This window comes from Bradysia coprophila, unplaced genomic scaffold (assembly GCF_014529535.1).
Source record: "Bradysia coprophila strain Holo2 unplaced genomic scaffold, BU_Bcop_v1 contig_138, whole genome shotgun sequence".
In the NCBI taxonomy this organism is placed as follows: Eukaryota; Metazoa; Arthropoda; class Insecta; order Diptera; family Sciaridae; genus Bradysia; species Bradysia coprophila.
This window is the reverse complement of record NW_023503409.1, coordinates 9561058-9587271: the sequence shown is the minus strand read 5'-3', so window position 1 is coordinate 9587271 and position 26214 is coordinate 9561058. Positions and strand designations below refer to the sequence as shown.

The following is a 26214-nucleotide window of genomic DNA, read 5'->3' as shown; positions in this document are numbered from 1 at the left end:
TAACTTAATTTATGAATGAAGTAAGAAAACAAATGGATTTGACGGGAAGAAAGCCTAGTGATTGGACCCTGTTGAATGTGTGAATTGAACGTACTCTACCTTATCCCCACGCGTTTTCATATAATTCCTACACATACACACACGCTGATTATGCTTGTCTTCTCTTGTCACTGTAGTTCGCCGATCGCCATATCGCCATATTGATTTAGTGAAGGAAAAGACAGAAACTGTGTGTGCCGTTTAAAAAAAAAATTGATTTTTTCTGAAACTAAATTTTTCTCATCAAAGTAAAATTTGTACAGTGAAACATTATTGTGAGTGGAATGTTTTTATAATCTAGGAAAAAATCCAAAGACTGTAGGGTATAGCGGTGTAGACAGTGTTGAGTTTAAATATTTGGGGAAAAACTGATTATATTGGTTTTTCAATTGAAGGTTCTTCGGGATATTTGGCATAAAACGAAAAGTTTTTTTTTTTAATCCATCGAGGAAAACTGTGGAAAAAATCTGCTTGAGGTATGTCGGATGGATTTAATTATTTAAAATTTCGCATGTAAACATTGAAATTCACACTTTTTATGTTATGTAAAGCGTGAATTTTTATTCCCTTTTTTTGTGTAATAAAATAAAATCCAATACGCGTTGTGTGCAAATTTTCATTTAGCTTTCTGCTGTATTAGTTCGTTTCAGTGGCTTGTTTTTTCGTCTTTCGTATTAATGTAATTTCTTGTTTTAAAAAAGATCTGTGAGTAATGTCATCATATATAGAGGCACACATTATCGATTAAGGACAACCACTTACTTTATATATTTCAGTAATACAGTTAAACATTAAATGTAATATATATAATTCGAGGTATAACTTATGCTGCTACGTGCTGTAAACCAAGTAATGTTACAAACAATTCACAACAATTTTTACTTGCTGCAGATAAGTTCAATTGAATTGATGCGAGATATCTTTTTTTTTTCTTTCTTTTTCTATAAATATTGATTCTTGTCAAGTGTATAATCATGTGCTATGCACCGACTATTTTTTTTTTTATTTATTTCCATTCTCTCGTATAATGGCAGGTATATCAATAGGTATATATTATGCGTGTGTAACCTGTTCGATCGTTTTTCAGAAAAATACAAATCTAATTTTCACTAATCTCGACATATGTTCTTCATTTGATTAGTGTATTCGGTTTCCAGTATATCGCATCGATGTGTGTTCGATACGTGTGTTTCGTTCGTAGAAGAAGAAAAAGATACCGACACCGAATTCATCGTTTTGATCGCTTTCCTAAGCGTTTGATATTAAGTTTCGTTATAACCATCAGGACTTTTCGAATAGTTAATGTATTGAAAGGACGACAAGGAATCAATTACACTTTGAGCCGCGGTTCCCATTTTTCATCAATTTAAAATCAATTAGATATTTATTGTATGCTGGTTTGAGAAGCGATTCATGTAACTTTTTTTTTATTATTTGTTGACGAGTATATAAGGCTCTTTGCGGCACCATAGGTGGTCTGTTTTCTTTTTTTATTCCACAAAATTCCATTTTCTCTTCTTATTTATTTTTTTGCAATTTATTCAGAATCAGCACCGATTTCCAAATTCGGTATAATAAGCCTAGACGTCGGAAAATGCTGAATAAAATATACATAATACTCAATGCACACAGACACACATATAGGCATATTATATAACGTTGAAATTGTTAAAGGAAATTTACATCGAAATATAGTTTTTAAAGTTAAATGTTTGTTGTGTGGTGGCTCCGTCCGTATTATGCTAAAAAGTACAGGTAGGAGTGTCTCTCTCGCTGAAAAACTAATTAAATTTTCGTCTTCTATTTATATTGCATTATTTGCCTCATTTCATTTGCGTATTTGTTTATTCTCAAACACAAAAAAAAAGTTCTTTTCAAACACTAAAACCTTAAATACATTTTAAGAGCATGCCATTCAAATCGTAATTTATTTTCTCATAAATTTCTTGATGTGAAATAGCTAGGCCATAAAGTTTAATATTTTTGAACGAAAACCACATAGCAGCAAAACCATACTCAGTTTGTAATCAAAAAACTATGTAGATTGCATAGGTCGGTTCATTGCAAAATAGTTGCATTTTTCACAGCTACCAAATTTTTCACTGCACCTGTTCTCCTATTCACTGTTGTGTGCTTCGTTCTTACATTTTTTATTAGTTTTTCCAGCCGATTTACGGAATTTGGCATTCGATTTTATTTTCCTGGAAGGCTTATGAAATTCTTCCTTACTGTAACATACCTCAATGTGGCATCCTTGAACTCCCTTTGACTCTACATAAAAAATTGTATTTTTTTATGTGTAGATAAGTGTGTCAAAAAAAAATCTCAACAAAAAAAGGCGGAATTTATGGATATTCATGTTACTGTAGACTCTCGTTCTCGTGTAAACATCTGCTAAGTCTTCTGATCTCGATATCAATTTAACAGTTACACATCAACACTGTTCTTCCTTTTCGCTGTTTGTTTACTCTACCTTGAAAAAGTCCGAAAATCAAAATTTCATTCACCATTCACTGTCTGAATAAATGTTATCAGTTCACGTTGTTCTTCAGACATTATTCCAATTTTGATGGCATAACAAAATAAAAACGAAGAAGAAGAAGAAAATAGAAATACCCCGACGTTTGATTCTACATAATATGTTTTTAATTTAATCAAAACATGTCCCCAGGGTTGTCATAAAGTTGAGCTGTACGGATGGAGGTTTTTTTTTCTTCTCTCGCCTTTCTTTCAGAAATCAATTTCGAATGGATTTTGAATTGAGTTTGAATGAAGTTTACTCTATTCATTGAATAGAATGTTGTATGAAGTACCTGAATGGCATCATTTTTCATTCATCGAACATAAACAGAATTGAGTTGAGTGTTTTTCTACCAATTAAAATTAGCTCGTTTCCGAATATTAGAGATTTAATGGATGATGCTGGAAGAAGTCGTAAAATTTTTGTAATTGGTTAAGCAAGGTTTAGTGGCTAGTCTTTCGTCCAGGGCAGATTTTAAGGGAATTAAATTCGCAAAATTTCTAAAATTTTACAAGCGATTTTTACTATATTTACTCCTTAAATGACCTATGACCATTTTAGGACTTTCTCAACTGTTTTTGATGTCCTCGGATGTTTTGGAATTTTTCTTAATATTTTGCAGAATTTTTGACAATTATCTGAAATAACCCCGGCCTCCAACGAACCAAGTAACTTCTTGTCATATTTTTTACATTTTATCAAAAAATTAAATTTAGGAATTTTTGGGGATTTTAAAGATTCAATTCCCAAAAATCGTCCCTGAACTTTTGCCTCACATGCTGCAAACGATTTTATTAATTTGGGGATACAGGTTCATCTTCGATGTTATCTTCAAAAATTCCAATTCGAATCGAGATAAGAAAACAATCCAATAAGAATGACATGAACACGACCGTAAAATAGCAAAGTTGTGTAGGTACCATCAACTGGATTTTCTGATAAATGATTTGTTTAACTAAATATCTGGTAATCAACCAAATTACGACAAAAAAAAATTGTTGAATCCGGCTGCAAGGCCTTTTATTGAATTAACTGTTAACCACTTCATTGTTCGTTTCTGATGAATCGACGTAGATTAGATTTACGTAGTCAATTGCTTGGGTAAACCGGTACACAGAAGTTATTAAAAGACATACTGTTCTGTGTGCACTAAAGATTTGAAGATGAAAATCTTGCCTTAGATTCTAAATATACTCCCCATTGATAGTTGAAGACTGACGAACCTAGATAAGACATTAGTTTTTTGGTACGCATAGTCGTCATACCATTCAGTTTGATTCCAAATGTATTTGACTCCACCACATACCTAATTGTGTTTCTGTTCACCAACTGTGTTACGTATTTTAAACATTGAGCGTCGTTGAACTGAAGACATTTTTATTTATCTCAATGTTTGTGGAATGAGTGCTGACACAATGAATACTTTTGTGTTGATTAATTCTTTTGCGTTCGGTAAAAAATTTCCAAAACATTTTTTCATTGATCTCCAATTGATACAGTTTTGAATTTATGGTTTGTTTATCCACTTAAAGAACAATATTGCTTCGTACTGTCTCCCTCTCCGAGTATGTGTTTCTTCCATAACAAATTACAGACATCATTGGTAGCAAATTCAAATGTTATACGATCCTTTAACATGGTTCGACACATGTACGTATAATGTCGATATGTGAAATGCTCTCAACTTTGATAAATTGAAAATGTGATGGGGCCATGAATAAAAATCGAGCATTTCCCGTATCGAAAACAAACACACAAACGGAGGAACATGTTCGTAAAAATCGAAAACTAATACTTTCCGTTTATTATATCTTCTTATCGTACAACGAAAGAAAGAGGAGAACAATGCCTTTCGATTGATTTATTCATCACGCAAGCATATAAATACGAGAATTTGGATATTTGTTTTTCGATTCAAAAACCAAATTAAAATTGGGCGAATTAATTATTCAAAATAGGTCACTAATAGGCTCCCGTCGCGGTTGATAAAATCACCCAATAATAGTATCGGCCCCTTATTACGTCACAACGTCTATCACGTATCTGTCTGCTTCGTATATTATACCTTCCTCATTTCACAGTAACATCTAGGACAAAGATGCCCCTTGGCGGCAACAAAATAATTGCACAAACTTTGTCCCACAATGTTTCCGTGTAATATGTTTTCGTCTCCGAACAATATACAACATCGCTGCGACTAAACCTGTTTTCCAATTGTTTATATGTGCCGATTTTGACCTAATAGATTCTATAATGGAATGCTTGCACTATGGTTCTGTAATATGCACACGTATCACATGGTGTGCATGTTAACTTACTATAATTTATATTAGAATTTTACAGTCATTTTGCTGTGGTGTATAGGTACACCTGCAAACATTTGGATATTTCTGGTAGAAATACGGAAAAAAACATGACGGTTGTAGGGCTGTACTGTATGGCATTGTATACATATTCGGGCCATAAACGTTGCAAATTAATTTGCGGCATATAATGTGCTGGAGGACACAACCTTTGCCCGTATTATGTATATATATATACACATTGACAAGTGAGGAAAAAAAATCAGAATATTCCATAGAATCCAGAAAATTGATGTCGTTCGAGAGTGAGAGAGAGAAGAGAAACCTTGTATACGACTATGTAGTTACGTGGCTTTTTAATTTTTCAATGAAATTCAAAATAGAAAAATGATTTTCAATATAAACGTGGGGCTTTTTTCAAATTGGAGATTCGTTTTGCAAAACATCATTGTGTTCATGTTCATACATTATAACATATATAATAAATGGGCTGTTGAGCTAATAGAATATTGCTTTCGAGATGTTCGCATTAGTTTATTAATGGTGAGGGTATAACAGTCGTATAGGTATATAATAGAGGCTTACCATTTCCATAGATATAATACAGACAAACGAATTATATCTCTTTTTTCTGCACGATTAGGTATCTATCTTTTCGTATAAATGTACGGACAGGACATTCCATTCAACCCTTTTTCTGAGATCATGGAAAAATTTCAGTTGCGGTAGTTACGGCACGCTTAATTTGTTTTAATTTTCCGTTGACAGTTTGTAATTGCAATAAGCAATATTATCTGTGTGATGTGTCCACGTCGACGACACAAGTACACCTCAGTATTTTTAATAAATAATTTTTTCTCTTCTTCGTCTTCTGGGTTTTAATGATTTATGCTAAAGGCGTGAATAGTTCAGGTTATTCTTGGTGTTATTTATTTTTCTTTAAAAATTTTTATGAAAATAGAACCGAAAGTTGTCGTCGTTTTTAATTTGTTTCTGGCATAGCGTTCTTTTATACCGCTTAATTGTGATGGCAGATAAATTTATTAAATCAACAACAACCAGCCCACACGTAAAATTAGAGTTACACAAACGGAATAACATACGCGAAGCACAAATTGAAAGAATGAAATCGAAAAAAAAAAAAAAAGCCAACCAACCAACAACAAACAAAAACAAAAATTAAACGACAAATTATGCATATGTATCATATGATTTGTTTAAATTACACAATTTTATTGCATACATTTAACGTATGGCCTTATCATTCGCCATATAATTGAATTTTATACCTTTTTTGCGTTACATTTTGATTTATTCGTTGAACATAATTCCAATATGTGCTTTGTAGTTAACTTTAAATTCTAATTAAAAACCATTTCTACGAACTGTCGAAAACAATGATGGTTAACTTTTTCGGTGGATTATGCAGACTAAAATACGTGTATTGCAAATATGACGGTGTGTACATAAAAATACTCAGTTCAGTGTGCGATGATGATGTTCGAAAAGTGTCAGGTGAACAATGAACATAACATGAAATTGTTCTGAACACCCACCGAACTTTTCGAATTTAATATACTACATCCTGCAGTGCTTATTGCAGTGCATTAATTAAAAAAAAAAGTATTGTAAATAGGAAATGCAGGCCCGGCTGTGGTGGGCGAGCAGGCGACGGCAGATGAAGACGCCCATCCTAAAATGATAATTACGGAGTCCAGTCAACAAATATATTTAAGTTTAGTCCTTTTAAACTCAGTCTCCTCGCCCCAAGCACCGCTTGATAGCCAGTCCGGGCCTGAGGAAAGGCACATTAATAATTTTTGTTTTAATTGAATTTTTTGCTGGGTAAAATTTAATGAACAATCGTTGTGTGTGTTCAAAGTTTTAATGATCAGCGTAGTACTGATGCGAGTTCCCTTTTCGATTGTAAATATTTCCAACAAAACATATTGTTGAAACAGCCTACCGAAATTAATTTGATTTTCTCTTTCTCCCCACAAAGGTTTAATTAAAATGTCGAACCAGCCACCTAAACAGCGGATCCAAGTTCCGGACAGTCTTCGAGATGTTTTACTAGAATTTTCCATAGCTTACCTCCTTGAACAGCCCGGTGATGTTGTAGATTATGCAGTTGAATTTTTTTCAAAGCTACAAGACAGCAGAAAAACAACAATGGTGCATGCCGATGAAGTTCCATCACCTGACGAAAGTATTATGTCAGTAGATGAAGGTGAGTTGTGTCGATTAAGGCTTTTTAAACAAAAATCTTTTCCTTTTGGTTCTAAATTATATTAAACGAAAATCAATTTCCAATTCAATGTTGCCACTTGTGTTCTTCGCGTATGTTGAATATGGGTCAGTTTCATATTTAATTAATGTTTATGTTTCGTTAATGTAAACTCGATAGAGCAATCAAATTCGTAAAAATATGGGAATGGTGACGTGAAGCGAACGGAACTCTGTTTACTGCACGAATTTTAGAAAATTTTATTATTTTTTTTTTAAACGATTCCGACGAGAATTTAATTACATTTTTATCCAATTACCTCGCGCAACTGCAACAAGTGTAATTGGTAGATTTGTTTTTAAAAATATTTCAAGGACAGTGAGAGACAGTAAATGGTAATCATGATGATGCTTAGAAATGAGCGTGTCGGATTTTAAAAAAAATATTGGAACCCGGCCGGAGCCTGGCATCAGGAGACAGGATAATCAGAAACTTAATCTTAGAAGTACGTGGCTCAAAGAATTTCAGGTTCAGCCGAGGACGGATTTTTGTAAATTTCTTTGACGAAGGGCTTTCCTCATAGGATTTTCAAAGATTTTTTGTAAGGATTTTCTTTATCGTTTTTACTGGATTTTCAAGGATATTCATCGACTTTTGAGGATTTCCTTTGTAATTTTCCTGGATTTCAAATTATTTTATTCAATTTTCTGAGGATTTTTTGATGATTCTCTTCAACTTTGAGGACTTTCTGATGAAAGGATTTTTTTCGGTTCACAGAGGATCTTCTATTTTATCCCAGTCCATCGAGTTCACCTTCTAAGCGGATGTTTTTCTTTACATTTACAAGCGATACTCTCACTGCGACTATTATCGTGTTTGATCAACATACATCAGAGGGAATGCTACAGAATGCTATCATTCATTTCTATACTTTCAGTCTCCTACAAAACTCTTCTTTTTTTAATGATTTGATGATTTTCAAAATACACAAACACTAAAGCTCTTGAACAAGTGAAACCTATTCAAATTTTGCTTACCATCTTCTATGCTCCTTTCAAATGTATTCATAGAACCAACAGCTCCGTATATTAAAAGGCATTTGATGGTAGATATATTGGATGGCACAAAGACCATTATATAAACACAAAATTTAGAGCGAAAGAGGTTATAGAGAGTCGGGTATTGATTCATTCATTCACTCGTTATGAGTTAATATTCGATGCTCCATAAAGCTCTTCATTATTTTCACATGCCATTATCGGGTGAAATCTCTTCCTTTAAATCATTTAACGTAATTTGATGAGAAAATTAACAAAGTGCAATACTGATGTTGCTGTTGTGTTGGTTAAAAAACCGTTCTTTCTTTACACAAAAAAAAAACGCAAATATTATTTGAAACGAATCCATCGGTTTGTCCAACGAATTGTAAATTGATCGCATCAAGGAAAATGAAGCTATTCATGCGGCTTAGATGTATCGAAGGCTTACGTGTCTATCTTTCAGTTCATTGAACAATCAATCAAACATACTTTTGTTTGATTATGTGTTGCCGCACTAATAAATCCACCAGCCACACAGTATAATGTCAACCCAAACAAAATATGAATTTATTTTTAAACCCGATCACAACAGGCCTCTATAAAAATCCTATCCCCCCAATGTTTCGTTTAGATTCGTTGTAAAAGCAATGGAAAAGACTCGAATCATAACTTCCATACTGAAGCACACATATAGCCTCGTACAGCCACATACACACGATGTTGATGGAGCGATAAAATAGCATATACGATGATGATGGTGGGTTTAATATTGTTCCTGGTTGGACGTTATTTACAGTTTGTTTTCAACTTCATTCAGATGAGCTTCCTATCGGGTTTAAAAGAAATAAAATTAATTCAACTTTCATAAATCGGTTTCCTCTCGGTTCGGGTAAATTTTAATTGAAAGACGAGAAAAACTTAATTGAAAGTTTCTGGCATAAATTAGTGCTCTTTTATATGCAGTGTAATTGGTCATTTGCATACTTGTGTGGGTATCACCTACTTCAAAGTTAAAAAAAAGAGAGAAAGGATTACAGAACTTTGTTCGGAGTTTAATTGATTCCTTTATGGAAAAGTGATTGTCACAAAATGCCGTTGGAATTTCCAGTGTTCGATTAGAGACAGGCAGAGACTTTTTTTTTAAATGTCCAACCTGTTTCCCATTTTAAAATTTTTGCTTTTGTTTTCAATTTGTTTGAAATACTGCGCCAGTAATCCGCCCCCTCTATCCACCCGAATTATTCGTTTCATTAATGGCTTAATAAATTATTCATTAAGTTTTATCATTAATTACATGCCACACCAACATTCAAAACTTACCGAGCTATACCATTTCGAATGGATGCTATTCGCTTTATGTTTTCCCAGAAAAAAACCCCCATAATCTGTCTAATACATTCCCATATTGTTGGTGAATTTTTCACCCACAATCTTTCAAAAACAGGATTTTGTAAACCTTTCGCCACATAAGAAGATCGATGGTATAAGGTCCTCTCAGCCCAGCACAGAGCTGAAAAATGAAAAACATTCAATGTCCAAAACCCTTTTTTTTGTCAAATCTCCACAAAATTATTAATCTTTTGTTCAACACGGCGAACGGTCCATACACACGCGTGTATGTTGTATATATAGGTTATCAACGGATGAATTTATGTCTGAAGATAATATTTTTTGATGTGTTTTCGTGTGCGGTAAAAGGAAAGCTCCGAATCGTTTGTTTTACATTATGCCAACCCTTCTGAAATGGTCCGATAGTTGTCAGAAATGTGGATGAAAATTAGCTTAAAGACTCACCCAACCGAAACCCTTCAGCTATTTTCATTTGAATTTATATTTATTATCCTCTCGAACTAAAATTCAACGTCGAAAAGTTTGTGTTTTGCCCCGCTTTCTTTTCGCAAAATGGAAAATACATGGGGATGTTATTTGCAATTAAAAATTAATCCAAATAGCTGAACGTTTACCGTGGATCTGATAGCATGTATGATTTAAGGCAGTAGGTAAAATATGGGTGAGCGAAAGTGTTCTTGTCGGCTTCTTAGGTTTATCTTAATGGTTATGCTGTCTCGAAATAAATACCGAAGCACCGTCTACGAAATTAATTCTCCTTTCTGAAGCAGTGGGTGGGAAATGCATACATATTTCAGTACGAACGTTTATGCAAAAATTTCTTACATTTGAACTTGTAGAAATAAAAGACGTATGACAACTCAACCATTAATTGGTACAACAAATTCTTTTACTTCATCCGTTTTGTTGTACATTTCGGCCCAGATGAACTGAAGGTCATCACAGAATGGCGTTACTTTAATCAAATGCAGTTGCATTCACTCACATTCACTACACAAAAATCCTAACATAAGAATATCCAACACAGAGCTTACAACTGTCATGGGCTGTAGATATACACTACCATTCAAAAGTGAATGATCGAATAATCATTGAGTGTTTTCAGTGTAAATTGACAAACTTTGAGAGGGCGCCAAAAATCGAAATGGTACCGGATTATCACGAAAGATGGCGCATTGTATAGCTTGATCCTTAATCTTTAAAGGAAAAATATAAAAAATGTTTTCACCAAATATGAAATTTTTGAGAAATCCTAATTTTTGCAAAGGTCTGCATAGTCGGGGAACAAAGTTGTTCCCAGGCCATGCCGACCTTCGGGAAAATTGAAAATTCTCCGAATTTTCATATTTGGTGAAAATATTTTTTTTTATTTTTCCTTTAAAGAATAAGGGTTAAGCTATCGAATGCGCCATCTTTCGTGAAAATCCGGTACCATTTCGATTTTTGGCGCCATCTCAAAGTTTGTCAATTTACACTGAAATCACTCAATGATCGAATACTTTTGAATGGTAGAGCCCTTTAGTCCGCGATTCAGTACTGCCAGACAAAGATGTAACTCAAAAAGTATGAGGGATTTTTTTGAAAGTGGACCAGGCTCCGTCGGAGCTATTTTTTCGCGGCGGTTTTTTCATATGCCCAGATAGCCCTTGGCCCCAATAGTCCAAGACCGCTGTCGTTTAATTTTCATGTATGCTTCATGGCTGGTGGTGAAGGTGCAAAAGTCGAAAAAAGGGTGTTTTTATACGTGATTTACTGCCGCTACAGACAATGGACACACATGTGTGGCGGCTCGTTGGATAGGTACTGTCCAGGAGAACCGGGGCAAGCATAGATATCTTACATGTTCTGTGCCATTGTTCGAAAATAGCAAAAATATTGTGGCAGTCAAAGGCCGTCATAATTCGACATCAAAAACAGCATAATTCGTGTATTTTTCTAAAATCAATATTTTGCTTTCGAGTGAAGGAAGACATTTGCTTTATACCCAAAAAAGTATCCTGAAACCTTTCACTTCTATGGCAATTGAGGTATAATTGTAGAGCTGGGTTAAGCCTCTATCAGGGCAACCACTGATCTGTACAACACCAGTCACCAGGTACAAAATACCACCTAATAAAGCTCATCAAAATTTCCGGCCTTTGACTGATACACACTTTTTTGTTATTTTTGAATAGTGCTTGTGTACACATTTGATATCTGTCTTTGCCCCGGGTCTCCTGGACAGTACCTATCCAACGAGCCGCCACACATGTGTGTTCGTCTGCAGCGGCAGTAAATCACGTATAAAAAACACCCTTTTTCGACTTTTGCACCTTCACCACCAGCCAAGACGCAAACATGAAAATTAAACGACTGCGGTTTTGGACTATTGGGACCAAGGGCTATCTGGGCATATGAACAAACCGTCGCAAAAAAATAGCTCCGACGGAGCCTGGTCCACTTTCAAAAAAATCCCTCTATGCATTTTGGGAAGTCAAATTTATGCGCTTCCCCCTTTTGGAGGAGTCGGGTCATACATTTCACACCTCAGAAATGCATTTTAATGTAATTATCAACGATTTTAAATCTGTGTGGCCACACTGAAACACATCCTTTTTGTATGTCCCACATGTAGAAATATTATGCAGATTCTATGACGCACAATGTAAATTTCGGGATGATGCTCATCGCAGGCGCCTGCGAATCGTATTTCCTAGTCAATGTATACATTGCCTGCGAATAAAAGCGCTTTAACATTTAATTAGTGGTGATGGAAGACAGGAGTTTATCAATAATAGTGAGTCAGGCAGGTAGTGTCAATGATAGTGTTCTAGGGAAATTATTATCCGATCGTGTTGATAGTGCCCAAAAGAGTCTGTTTAGCAGGCAGTGGTAATAATATCTCCCTTAATTCCCTTCATTTTATTACCATAAGTACGTCAAACCGAAATAAAGAAAAAAAAAATCGGATGTTGAAAGGCTTATTAAACACAATTTGCATCTGCTCGACAGTATATCATTTATTCATTTGAAATACAAAATAAGGAGAAGAAGAACAGAAAAAAAATTTCAAAGCTTAATCTTTCAGTTCGTTTATTCAGTCATATTTTTAAGCGCAAAATAATTCAAATTTATTCAAATAGTTCAGCCACAGTGACTCTGTTTTTGAAGTGGAATTTGTTTCTCTAAACATTTTAAGCGAACAAACAGTTGATGAAAATCTGTTGTTTCTAATGCATAACACATGATCATTTCGGGTGTGTGTATCTCCTCGATACGTTTGTACACTTTGCAAGGAGCCCTCATAAATATTTTGGAGGAAAATCATTTTTTTTTTGCTGTTGCCTCTTCGCTAAACGTGATATACGTTTCATAAAATTATGTACACATTTTCCCTGAGCAGATTGTATTTTTTTAGGGTAATCACATTATTTTCGTTTCCCTGCCAAAGTAAAAGGTTACACAAACACAGACCGCCATTTGAATAACAAAAAAACAGAAACTCTTGTCAGTGAAATCATTGCCCTAATATGTTCGGTCTGGTTGAAAATATTTTGAGAGCACACTGGCAAATACACTTATTATGAGTACAGAACGTGCATAAGCATGAGCGTATACAAATATTGATTTTGTTCATGACTTGCATGAGGAAGTTTAAAGAATATTTTGAGACGATTTCTGTCGGTTTACATTCGTTAAAATTTTTACATTTTACAATTGTAACGACGAGAGATATGAAAACTTTTGAAGAATTTCGATTCAATTTTCAGTAGGAAACTTGTTGTTTTGCCAGCTGAAACAATGTACGGCCACCAGACATTTTGTTGTTCACGTTATAAGTTCTGCTAATAAAGTCGTTTAACAATCTATTTGCCCACTCACAGATGTCCATCATTTCAATTATAGCGTTCAAGTCTTCATTTCGTTATTCATTATTTATTCGAAAAATCATTTAACCGTCAAATCGCAATTGGATATAATTTATTGCACTTACTGGCAGTCTACCAATTATTTCATCCACGCAACTTGCACCTAATTGTACTAATTTTCTTGTCTTAGGGGGTCATGCAATACCGACGTAATCTTTTGGTAGGCCAAATTGAAACATTGAGGGGAGCGCAATTGTAATGCAACTAAAGCTAGATCATTTTCTCGACTCCTCCAAGACCTCAAAAGTAACAGCCAGCCGAACATTACAACCTCTGAACAAGTTAAATCATTACACTTTATGGCTGCTAAGATTCTTGAAACGGTTTTATTGTTCAAAAAGAACAAGAAATCTTCTGGCTGTTTTTAACGTGCTAATTTACAGCAGACATGAAGCAAACAACAACTTTTTGTATTTCCACTTTCGTGTTGCCTCCCTCCCCTTCACTTATTACTAAAGTTTTTGATTCATCTCCCGCGACAATGTGGACGCCACCATAATTTAATTCGCTGACTGACTGCGCCTCCTCCAATAAATTACAAAATTTCGGAAAATAGCTGAATTGATTAACTTAGTCATTTTTTCAAATACTGAATTTCCACTGTAACAGACCGTGACCGTAAGCCGAAACGATAATTTAAATTACGTAACCTTGATTCGGAAAGGCATCAATCGAAAATTTCGTATACGCGACCTAGTATCTGAGCGACCAACAGTGTTATAAATACTAAAAAGTGAAATAAACTTTTGTTACTTTTCGAGTGGTACCATTTAGTTTGTCATGGTTTTACAGCAAACACCGAATGAAACAATGCAAAATTTCGATGTTTTATCGGGTAAGTCTGATGAGGATATAAAAATCAAACATTGCAGATTGGTTTTCTTGGCGCAATAAATTTTTTTATGGCTGCGCGCTAAATCGGTATTATATTTTCGATCGTAAAACATTTTCCCGAATAATAAGATTATAAAACATAGGTGATTTTGTTGGGTGAATCAAGCTGGAATTTCACGCAATTATTTATTTCTGTGTGTTTGATGATGACATAACATTTATACACCGGCTTAGATGAGTGGCGTATCTGTCTATTGATTGAAATTATGGCCGATCGGACACAATTAGATGTAGAGATTTCACATTCAATTAGTGGAAACATTGAATGGACTTTGCTCCTAATTTTATGGGGTATTTCAATAGCAAATATTTGAAGTGAAAGTAAAATCGTGTTGACGTTAACAGGAAAATATCTGCTTGTGCTTAATACACCACCCTCGACCTTCTCAAAAATCTCTGTCAAAGATTTTTTACTTCAAATTCCGATTTAGACACCTACAGCATTAAATATTTATTTGATTAGAGAGGGTGACGATTCTCGTATTTTCGTAACTCCAAATAATCCCATAAGAACTGTGAGTTACAAACGCTACGAGAATCTACGCCAAGGGGAGAAAATAGAAAATTCCAACAATAGTTCCCGAGGTGAACACGTAATTGCGTGGTCAGAACCAAACAAAGTGACAGTTGCAAAGAGAGAAAAGGCTTGTTCACCCCATAGAAATACAAGAGTTGAGAAAATAAAAATTGTCTGAAATGACCTGAAATGTCATCAGAGAAAACCACATTTTCTTACCGCATTTGAGTGAAGAAAATAAGGTTATTCACGCCACACACATGAAAAATTAAAGCAATTCGAGAGAAAAAAATTTGTGTCCTGTTGTGTTATTGCCGGCTCGCCGTCGCGTCGGCTCCACGCCCTACATTTTATAAAATAAACTTTTATATTTAATGAGATTTCGTCGATATAACACAACAAAAGCATAATGCCACCGAGGAATCAGAATTTTCCGTGATAATATCCTCGACTTCGCCTCGATTGAAGATAGACTTTTCCTCATTTTTCAACACAATGTGAACTTTAAATCGGCCATGATTTGTATTGGAAGGCATCTCCATTTAAACGCAACTTTTGAAGTTCAATAGTTGAACTTTGAATGATGCGAACATGTTGATGACTTCATTCAAACTTCGATGAACAATTTTCCGATCCGAATATTTATCGAATTGGAAAGAATATTTTTCATCTCAGACATTGTAGTATTTGTCGTTCCAGAAAAATAATCCTTAAGTACAATTCAATCGGTAATTTACAGACCGTAAAAAAGCGATTCAAAACCCCGCAAAAAAATCCTAAAACGTTTCGTCTGCTGAACGTAGGTATTTCTGCAGATGTTGATATTCCCTACGATGATGAGTTAAAAAGTCAACAACACCCAACCATATTATCAATTTATGATTTTCTTCGAATTCTCCGAAAAATTACCGACCACATTACACTTTCACGTCTTCATAGTCGATCGGATTTTATTCAGCTTTAATAGGCATTCGAGGTGGATCCTAAAGAAATGTATCGAATTGTAAAAACGGCATTGTTTGCCTTTCGTGTTAGACAAGACGCTTGTCGGGTAAATAGGTGTCTTTCTGATAAGATGTTGATAAGTTAGAATATGGAAACGCCGTACAAACGCTCTGTATTGAGATAACTTCGGTACTTTTTTTTGGTTGTATTCTTCAAAATACACAGCGTTCATTTGAATATCTAATTGTAGGAATTTCTGATATTGACTGATGACATGCTGGTATTATTATGTATTATGTAAAGCGGTAATAATAATGTGCGGTGGAAAGTCTATTTTTGTGTCGTTCGTTGTTAAAAGAGTTGTTTAAAGCGAAAAAAAAATATTATTCGCAACGAATTGTATGAAGTAAAACGTTTGTTGTCGTTGTGTCGTCTTTCAAGATCATTTTCTAATCTAATGTTTGGAACAATAAACGTTTTTTCCTGTAAACGTAATACACTACATACACCGGGTCAACCATAAATCCTTCGATCGCCGACTATTTTTATTTAAGTTAGCACATTCGTCCGGCTTTTTCTGCCTATAGAAGCGACAGATGGATAGCCCTTTAGCCGACTTGACATTAGGACCTAATCATCGTTGCAGTGTAAATATCTCTTAGATATATCAGAGCGTGCTTCCTGTTATTCAACCATTTTATGGTATATCCGGGCGATTAGCAACACCTTTGTTTCGATAGATGTATCGGCAATCGGTATTCATCTATCGAACAAGTTTTTGTGTTGTATTGAACAAGTATTTACCCTGCAATGATTAGAATGATTAAGTTGCTTGTTTAACATGATAATTTGATTGTAAATTACTGGCTGATTAATCGAATAAATTTGATAATTACTAGCAGTAATTTATGTGAGGTATGCGGTATATACTTGTACTTTGTACTAGTGAATCAATAAATCGATTAATCGCTCTCGCCAGGCATGCTTTATCGACAGCGACGTCGAAAAAAGGGGCTCAGCTCTATGTGTAAGCGATGTAAATGTTTTCATCGTATCAATCTGAATGAAAAGAGTTAAGAAATTCGATAATTATACTAGCGATATGGTTCAAGTGTAACTCTTACGTGTTTTCGATTCTCGTCGCCACTCTAATAACTCTTAGAGTGGGCACGAGAATCGAATTGTCGATTAAATAATCAAGAGCGACCACAACACAGAATATCAATATTTGTGGTACTCGGAACAATTGGTCTTGAGCTTGGTTCCCTCGAATTTTTTGATTTGATTTGTAAGCTTAGAAACCTCACCAATAAGTGAGTTTAACTGATATCTCGCCAAAATCTAGACTATCTCGCCTAAATCGTATTTGGGCTACGTCATACGAGTCATTCAGTATGTGTTGCAACCACAGTGCAACTACCCAAATTATAAAGCTTGAGTGAACTTCAGGATGTTACCAATGTAGAAAAATTCCATGTGGAATTGTCTGACACGGGAATTTTGGTAAAAGGCTAGTGCGTAACCACTGAGCCATCCTGTCCATTTTGTGCTGGAACAAGACGACCAAATTACATTTGGCAAAATATCTGTAGATTGTAAAACTAGGAATGTTGCTATCACAATGCTAGCTATTGTTGTAAATCCGTTTCGATCTAAAACAAAGAAAGAATTTTCAAAGAGAGGAAGCCAAACGTTTTTTGTTATTAAATTTCGTGAAGAACGATTTCTGCAGACTGTACACAGTGCTATTGTATTGCATTTGATGAAAGGATGTACAATTCTACTGACGAATCGTTATCATTTCGGCTTCAACGTGCACTTCATAAAAGCACTGAAAAATTCAGAATTGGCAGAGGTGTACGACAGGGTGACACCATATCACCTAAGTTATTCACATCGATTCTGGAGAGTGTTTTTAAGAAATTAGACTGGAGTGAAATGGGTATCAACATAAATGGAGAGTACCTGAGTAATCTCCGTTTCGCAGATGACATCTCCCTGATGGCAGCTGATCTAGATCAGGCGCAAATTATGTTGCAACAGCTGAATGAGGAGTCAAACAAAGTCGGCCTCAAGATGAATTTGTCGAAAACGAAAATCATGACAAACATTGACGACGACAGAGACATTAAAGTCGGTGATACTGTCATTGAACGAGTCGACAGTTACGTGTACCTACACCAAGGTCACAAATTGAAGTTGGGTCTAGACAACCAAACTGCAGAAATAAAACGTAGAATTGGTCTTGCATGGGCAGCGTTCGGAAAACTCAGGCTAATTTTCAAAAGCAAAATGAACAATAGTCTGAAACGTAAAGTGTTCGATACGTGTGTCCTTCCTGAGCTCACATATGGAGCGGAAACGTTAACGTTAACAAAAGCTTCCGAAAATAAATTAAGAGTGGCACAAAGAGCTATGGAACGAAGTATGCTTGGAATTACGCTCAGAGATAGAATGACAAATCAATGGATTCGACAACAAACAAAAGTCGTTGATGTCATGGAAAGAATAGCATCTTTAAAGTGGAGCTGGGCAGGACATATTGCAAGAAGGACGGACGAACGTTGGACCAAAAAGATCATGAACTGGAGACCACCTAAAACACGACCTACAGGTAGACCACCAGAGAGATGGAGTAATGGTATAAAGAGAATTGCAGGCGCAAATTGGCAACAAGTGGCAACTAATCGTTCGGAATGGAAAAGAATTGGGGAGGCCTACGTCCAGCAGTGGACAGAAACAGGCTGAAAAAGAAGAAGAAGAAGTGCACCATTTCCTCTGCCAGGTCAACATTTCTTATTTGCTAGGCAGGGAATGTATGTTGCAGCAAAAATTCTTCAGTTAGAGAAGCATACTAATGTTACCAAAGTGTACACTAGGCATAATGTACCTTATCCATCTCATAGTACGTTTTATGTAACGAGATTCGTAAAATCTAAGCTAAACATTCTTCCGTATAAAAGGTTGGTACAATAAATTAGTGAAGCTTCACTAATTTGACCATAAAATGTTGTATGCGATCTGAGTTTACCTTGTTTTTAAACGAAAATAAATTTACTAAATATGACGTTCAAAATCTATCAGCTACATTTTCACCATCTTTACACATTGAAAGTGTCTCTAAATATTGAAATATTTGTCTTACCGTAGAGGTTGTAACGTTTGATCTTATTTAGTTTTCGATATTTGTTTAAGGTTTTGTTGGTTTTTCTTAAAATATTGTCTCAAAAAAGTGTCGCTCTTTGTTTTCTGTTTCACTATCTTATTTTTGTTGAGGCAACTCGCGTGACTCATCTCATCGAATTTGCATAAAATATGTTTGAGTAACGTGTTCCATTTTTAAACATTGCAGAACCACTAGTCAACCGATTTGCGACACGTCGTAAATCTGTATTCGCTGAAACCTATGATCCAGAAAATGATGCAGATGAAGATGAAGGAGCTGTTGCCATATTCCCGAAAAGTGATGAACAACGATCTCGTCTAATAGAATCGGTCAGAAATATTCTACTGTTTCGATCGCTTGACAAAGAACAGGTAAGTCATTTTGCCCTAGCCAGGGTGGTCCCTAATACAGTGAAATGCATGTTAAAAATATTGAAAGGATGAATTCGATATCAAACAATAGACTTTACGCATATGAAGTAACGTCGGTCACAGTTCCTATCGACAAAACTTTATAATTCCAACATTTAATACCAAAATACCAAAAAATGGTTGTCGATAAGAATCAACGAGAATCTCTATCAGAATTCGGCCGCTGTGCCGGTGCTAACGACAATTTTCTTTTCAGATGAATCAAGTTCTGGATGCTATGTTCGAAAGAAAAGTTACAGTGGACGAAACTGTAATTCGACAGGGTGACGATGGAGACAATTTTTATGTCATTGAGTCGTGAGTGCCTTTATACTTTGTGCTGGTGAATATAGTCATTCAACAAACAATCCGCTTTGATATTTTGATTTTTTTTCTCCATCGAATCCGATTACTATCGATGATTGAATACACTGTTGCACACTGTCGATCCTATGTGCTTTCAAGCGTTTTATCGTTATACCATCCCATGGTGCTTCCAAAGCATCACTGTATTCGCTCTTACTGCAATGGACTATGTGAACTAACTTTCAAAAAGCTTTCATGGTTTTACATCAACATTTTTTTCCGTAATGAATAGCTTTGATGATGCATCAGGCTCTGTTAAAAAACGTGAAACTCCCAGTACTTTGCTAAATTGAATTTTTTTTTCGGGTTTTCAACGGATTGTGGTTTTTTTATGATAAAAGCATGCACTACATTAACTTACCTTTACGGAGCATATTTTTTAAGTGCACCGTTGTCTACAATGACATTAAACATATTGAATCCCTTTCATAACTTTGTTTTCTCGGAATTTTCAGTGGGACATACAAAGCATATGTCGGTGAAAATCATATTCATACATACAACAATAGCGGGAGTTTCGGTGAACTTGCTCTTCTATATAACATGCCCAGGTATTGTTTGAACAATTTATGGCTCTAAATGAAATTAACGAGAAACCGTGTATTGTAGAGCGGCAACAATTAAAGCTGAAACGGTCGGACAATTGTGGGCTATGGATCGACAAACATTCCGACGAATTTTATTGAAATCTGCATTTAGAAAGCGTAAAATGTACGAAAGCCTTTTGGACACGGTGCCAATGTTAAAAACTCTACAGGTACGATTGGACATAGCCTATAGGTGTACTGGGTTTGATGAGATTTTTTTTTAATTAAATTTGTTTTTTCACTTTCAGTCATACGAGAGATTGAATCTTGCTGATGCTCTCGCACCTAAATCGTTTAAAGCAAATGAAAGGATTATCAAACAAGGTAAATGTTTGGGAAAGTTTTTTTTCCTGCTAACAATTAGTTGTTATTTCGGAATGTAATACAATTCGTCCCGAGATGTGAGTGGTGTTCAAGAATAATGTCCGATCTTAATCAATACTACTTACACAATTTTACAAAAACAGTTCTCCGCTGAAGACAGCATTTTGATCCTTTTTCAACAATACTTCGACAATGTGTCTTCAAAAAAATGTCGTCAGAGGCTCACCATACTTTCTTCAGTATTTCAGTAACTGCCTATTGTGTCTAATGGTGTGGTAACACTTTCAGGTGTCGATACTACACATAAAGAATTTTTAAATTTTGATTTTTCATGCTGTTTTTATTGAGAACATTAACCTCTCACAGACGAAGCTATTACGCTTGGTTCGATCTAAGTATGTCCATCAGATTGATAGAGAATCTTTTACTTCATTTGTTTTAACATTGGTTTTGCTATATGGGTCGACGTTAGCAGACATGCTGCCTACTGTTTGAGTCGTTAGTCGCAAAACAGGGCATTGGAGACAATTCCTAGTTTCGTTCTGCAAATTGAAAATTTCAATTATCTCGCTTGACGTTAGATTTCTTATTAATTTTCATTCAAAATCGTTAGTGAACTTTACTTCAAGGCGGGAAACTTTACCCCAAACTTTTGAGTAAAATACCTAGCTTAACAATGAGACAATAAATGATATAAACGGCTTCTTGTGTGTCTACCGACTTCGGCTTCGCCTCAAATCGGTAAATTTCACACAATAAATGCCCACTTCCATCGTCACATTGGTGCGTAATGTACTACTGTTATCTACGCTGTCTATAACAGATGATATACCCGTCACGAACAAAGTGGTTAAATAAATTTTGTAAATCTTGTAGGCGATGCCGCTGACGGTATGTACTTCATTGAAGATGGCACAGTATCAATTCGTCTCGATCAAGATGACGGCGAAGTGGAAATATCGCGACTCAGTAAAGGAGCTTACTTCGGTGAATTGGCCTTGGTAACGCATCGGCCACGAGCTGCATCAGCCTATGCTGTTGAAAATGTCAAAGTTGCATGTAAGTACAGCCGAATCGATCATTTTAATTCTTTCTTGTCGATCAAAAAAAAATTAATTAACTTAAAGTCCATTGCTTGTTTGATGTTTTAATTTTCTTAATTTTTTTTCTATTTTTTAACAATCTTAACCAACTACTAACCCTAACCAAAAAGTTTTGGATACTAAGTGTTTTGAACGGTTACTCGGTCCATGCGTGGACTTTTTAAAACGTGGCATTCGCAACTACAGATATAAAGATACCGCAACTACTTTGGATATTATCAATAACAAAATTTAGAGAGAAATTTTATTGGAATTTAAAATGAAGTTTGCATGTTAGCCAAAAAAAAAAAACTAAAAAAAATTCTTATGTCAAGCATGTCGATTAAAACCAAATTAATTTATAAATTTATAATTATTAATAGAGCGTGCAAGTTATGATATAGCAAAACAAAAAAATCGTTTTACCAGTGTGCTAATTATGATTTCAGTTTAAATTTGTTTTTTATTGAAACTTGTTACAATTAGACACTTCGAACGTTGACTTCCGGATTTATCAAAATTTTTCATTTTATTCCGCATTTCTGCTCTCCATAATTGGCTTTCGATTTTACAAACGAAATAGAATTCGTTTTTGCTTTGAAATGTCTAATCTTTCAATTATTTTTTCCCCCATCTAACAACGCCAATTTGTGAAAAGTGCAGTCATCCACTAGTTTGATTCAATTTTTTTTTCGTTGTGTACAAAAATGAGAGAAATTTGTCGTTTTTTCAAATAACCACCAGCACTTTTCCTTGTCGCAGCTCAAAATCCTATAAATTTCCATTTCATTTACGTTGCATTTTGTTTTTGTATTTTCAAAGTAATTGGTGCGGTGTACGCCAATGCGGTTTTTATAATAAACACAACTCACACAATAGGCCTTAATATACAGAGAACATTTTGACCTTATTTTTGATGAATTTTTTTGATTTACTATTTTTGAACCTGACTACCTGTCCGAAAACTAAAACTGACCAAACACGACCAATGTAATGACTGATTTTATCCAATAAGCGCAAGTATCCTCGTTGCGATACAATACTATAAAGATTAAAGTTCGGTAATTTTGACTTTTTTGAAGCAGAACTAAACATTTTTGGTTCGCACATACTAAGTACACTGATAGCTAATATAACTAACTAACCAGCTAACAATGTTCGTACCTGCAAGAAATTAAATTTTTAATTTTTTTTATTTTTGAAATTCATTGAACCGATAAATCGGTCCATTTAATTGATGTTAAATTCATGTACACTATGCAGTCAAGCGCGGTGTTTCGTTCGGGAAATATTTCATTAATAATTCTGTCATTGTACGTGACGAATTGATTCCAATTTTTTTTTTCGCGTCGACAATACGTATAGACTATGAGTAAGCATTTTGAATTTTGAATTTCCCTTTCGTAGTCATTTTCCATTAGCTCCCTTTTATTAAACTATTCCATTGAAATTTCCGTCTTCAATCCCTAAAAAGAAATGAACTTTTTGCATTAAACTTCATTTTTTCATTGATTTAATTACGAAAGTAATCAATGGAACCCCATTTAAAGGCCGTTTCTAATTCAATGAATTTGAATTAATGGGGGGCATGCAGAACGGTTAATCGTTTCAGTTGCAAGTAGTTAGTTGATTTGTTAGAACGTGTCCGCAATCGACATAGTAATTTGTTAAGAGCTGTTGAAATGTAGCCTGCACTTGGATGTTGAAATAAAAAGTGTCACAACGTAATAAGCCAACGAAAAAAAAGCACAAAACGGTAAAATCACTCTCGAAATCAACTTTCTAGTTTAATTCTGAAGAAATCATCGAAAAATGTTTATTTCAACGCACAACGTTGGCCTACATTTCAGCCATAATCACGACACGACCGAGAACCTTGTATGTATATCAGTTCCTCATAAGACCACACAATGCCATATTTTTGCACTCCCCGAAACATAACACTGTAAATCCAAATCTATCCAAATTGACGATGAAATGAAACCATTGGGGTCCAATGAAGAAGGTAATATTTTCGTGAAAGGACTGTCTTGTCAGATAAGTCATAATTTTGTCAACTATATCTGGCATAATCAGCCTACAAAAAAATTAGTGTCGTTACCATTGGACCAATGGTTTGATTTTAATATCAATTTGGATGTGTGACGAATCAGATGTACTAGCTCCAACATCCGACCCTAAGGATCGCTCAAAACTAATTCAATTCGTTCACATCGGGTAGTGTAATTATATGTTCGGAACCATTGCCCAGTGAGGAACTCATATGTGCACCGGCTCTCGATATATTAACATTACATTTTATGTGGTAATATTGTCCCGGAATTACGCCTTTTTCTGTAAAGAATGTAGAAATCAGTGAAAAATATTGTGTCACGAACATTCTTTTGTAAAACTTTCAATGTTCAGCGACTGAGCTTTATTTGTTTTAACTTTTAACGTATAACATCTTTATTTTGATGCACCTTTTTCGAATAAAATAATGAACGCAACGACTAACGTTTTTCTTATACACGTTTTTAGACGTCATGTCACCACGAGTATGTTTATGGAAAACGTCTGAATGTCAAAATTTGTGCAAGCATTTCAGGCGTATTTTGTGAACAATCTCTTGTTTCCTACTGTGAATGTTCAACAATGCTTACACATAATCTCACGTTTCATAGTTTTTCAATGTCCGAGTTTTTCTTTAATTTTTAATTATTTTTTGTTTGGTTCGGGGTCAAAACGTAAGTTATATGCAAAATCAAACTCTTGACTGCTAATGTGCTAATTTGTTAAAAATGAAATTTGTTCTTGTCGATTGTCGTCTATTCTAATCAAAAACACAAAAAAAGTTACTAAAAATGTAGAAATCGAAATTACAAAAATTGATTATTTTTTTCCAATATAAATATTTGTAGTCTTGGATGTGGATGCATTTGAACGGCTCTTAGGCCCATGTATGGATATTATGAAACGAAACATTGGTGATTACGAGGCTCAACTAATCAAAATCTTTGGCAGCAAGAATAACATCAAAGACGTTCGATAAATGTTTCGCAATCAAATATTGATCGTTTTTAATGAGTAAAATGAGGAAAATAATTTGTTTTTTGAAAATGAATTGGAAAATGAATTGAAAAGATAGAGAAAATGGATTGAAAAGAAAGAGAAAGAGAAGTAAACACACAAAGAGAAACACACACATAAAATAAGATGAAAATAAATGTTTAATGAATAAGGAAACCAATATCAAGAAATTAAAAAAAAAAAATTAATTTACAAAAAAAAAATGGAAAATTTTAAATGAAAAAAAATTAAAAGTGAAAAGCCGGTGTATTGGTTGTTATAAAATAATTTATTTTTGTGATCTGTTATTTGTCATTTAGTGAGAAAAAAGAAAATGAAAAAAAGAAGAAAAAATTCAAATCGTAATTATTGTAAATTTATTGTCCAAAAAATAATAAATAAAAAAAAAAAACCAAAATGAAAATTTTGAAGTTAATCAAACCAAATTTGACGTGAAGGAAAAAAAATTATTACTCGAGTCATAAATAAGTATTTTATGGAAATGTGTGAATGTATTGAAAATAAACAAACAAAATTGCATGACTTTAAACAAAAAAATTAATTTTATAAAACCAAAACAAACAAAAAAAAATGAAATGAAAACTTAAACCTAAAATTAAATTTAAAAAATGAAAAAAAAAAAATAACAAGAAATAACACTACTGATTATTATAGAAGACAAGCACTATGGAGTCTCGATAGTTTCTCGTTTGTTTTTCAATTCTCGATAGTATAATAGTTTAACGCCAGACAGAGAGAAAAGAAATAAAAACAAAAAAAAACTTCTGAGAAAGAAAAATTATCGCGCAAAATAGTTTTTATCTGTTGCCCCCTCCCCTTACTAAATATACAAACATGTCTTTGAAATGAATATATAATGTACAACCTGTACGAACAACCAGAACAAGAAGCAATTTAAAAAAAAAAAACAAAAAAAATTCTAGCAATTTCGGTGTATACATTTCTATGGCAATATTATGTAAGTTTGAGTAAAAGAAAACACACAAAAAACAAACAAAAATGATGAAACAGTTCTTTCTGAACTTTTGTAACCTTTTGCAGACTCATCGGTTATCGACAGCGATATGATAAAGGCGACGAGCTCTGTCTAATTCGATTGCAAAGACAAAATGTTAACAATTTATGAGGTAAAAGATTTTGTATCGCAATCTGTTCAAAATGACTTGAATGACTTAAATTACAATGCTTATAATGCTTGCCGTCTGCGAAAGGTTAAACTTAAAAACGACTGCGTCAGTTTTTAAACAAACAAAACAAAAAATCTCAATCTTATTTCGATATGGAACAGCAAAACAAGTTATTTTAATTGCAATGCAGTAACCCAAAACAAAAAATCCAGCATACAATCAAGTTACTGCAATGAAAGATTTTAATTATTAATCCTTAATGAAAAAAAAAAACATTTTTGAGAAGAGCTTACTTATACATAACTAAGATTTAAAATGAAGAGTCTATTTAATAATGAA

The 26214-nt window shown here is 34.3% G+C and overlaps 1 protein-coding gene across 2 annotated transcripts; it reads left to right on the top strand.

The window, feature by feature from the left end:
- The first annotated feature begins 139 nt into the window (after nucleotides 1-139).
- Nucleotides 140-26214, top strand: LOC119074021 (cAMP-dependent protein kinase type II regulatory subunit). Of its 2 annotated transcripts, XM_037179958.1 has the most exons (9): nucleotides 140-515; nucleotides 6866-7093; nucleotides 19097-19281; nucleotides 19538-19638; nucleotides 20142-20237; nucleotides 20296-20443; nucleotides 20522-20597; nucleotides 21474-21656; nucleotides 24580-26214. In XM_037179958.1, exons 2-9 carry the CDS (start codon nucleotides 6877-6879, stop codon nucleotides 24708-24710), a joined length of 1137 nt encoding a protein of 378 aa, XP_037035853.1. In that variant the 5' UTR covers nucleotides 140-515; nucleotides 6866-6876; the 3' UTR covers nucleotides 24711-26214. The 2 variants fall into 2 exon arrangements, with proteins under 2 accessions (XP_037035853.1, XP_037035854.1); XM_037179959.1 differs by lacking the exons at nucleotides 140-515; nucleotides 6866-7093 and adding an exon at nucleotides 14020-14223.

Excerpts from the sequence above, each read along its gene's own strand:
- LOC119074021 (XM_037179958.1), top strand. The coding sequence starts at position 6,877 with ATGTCGAACCAGCCACCTAAACAGCGGATCCAAGTTCCGGACAGTCTT. Across the intron at positions 7,094-19,096 it reads TATTATGTCAGTAGATGAAG|AACCACTAGTCAACCGATTT; the intron begins GTGAGTTGTGTC and ends TAAACATTGCAG. Across the intron at positions 20,238-20,295 it reads CTTCTATATAACATGCCCAG|AGCGGCAACAATTAAAGCTG; the intron begins GTATTGTTTGAA and ends CGTGTATTGTAG.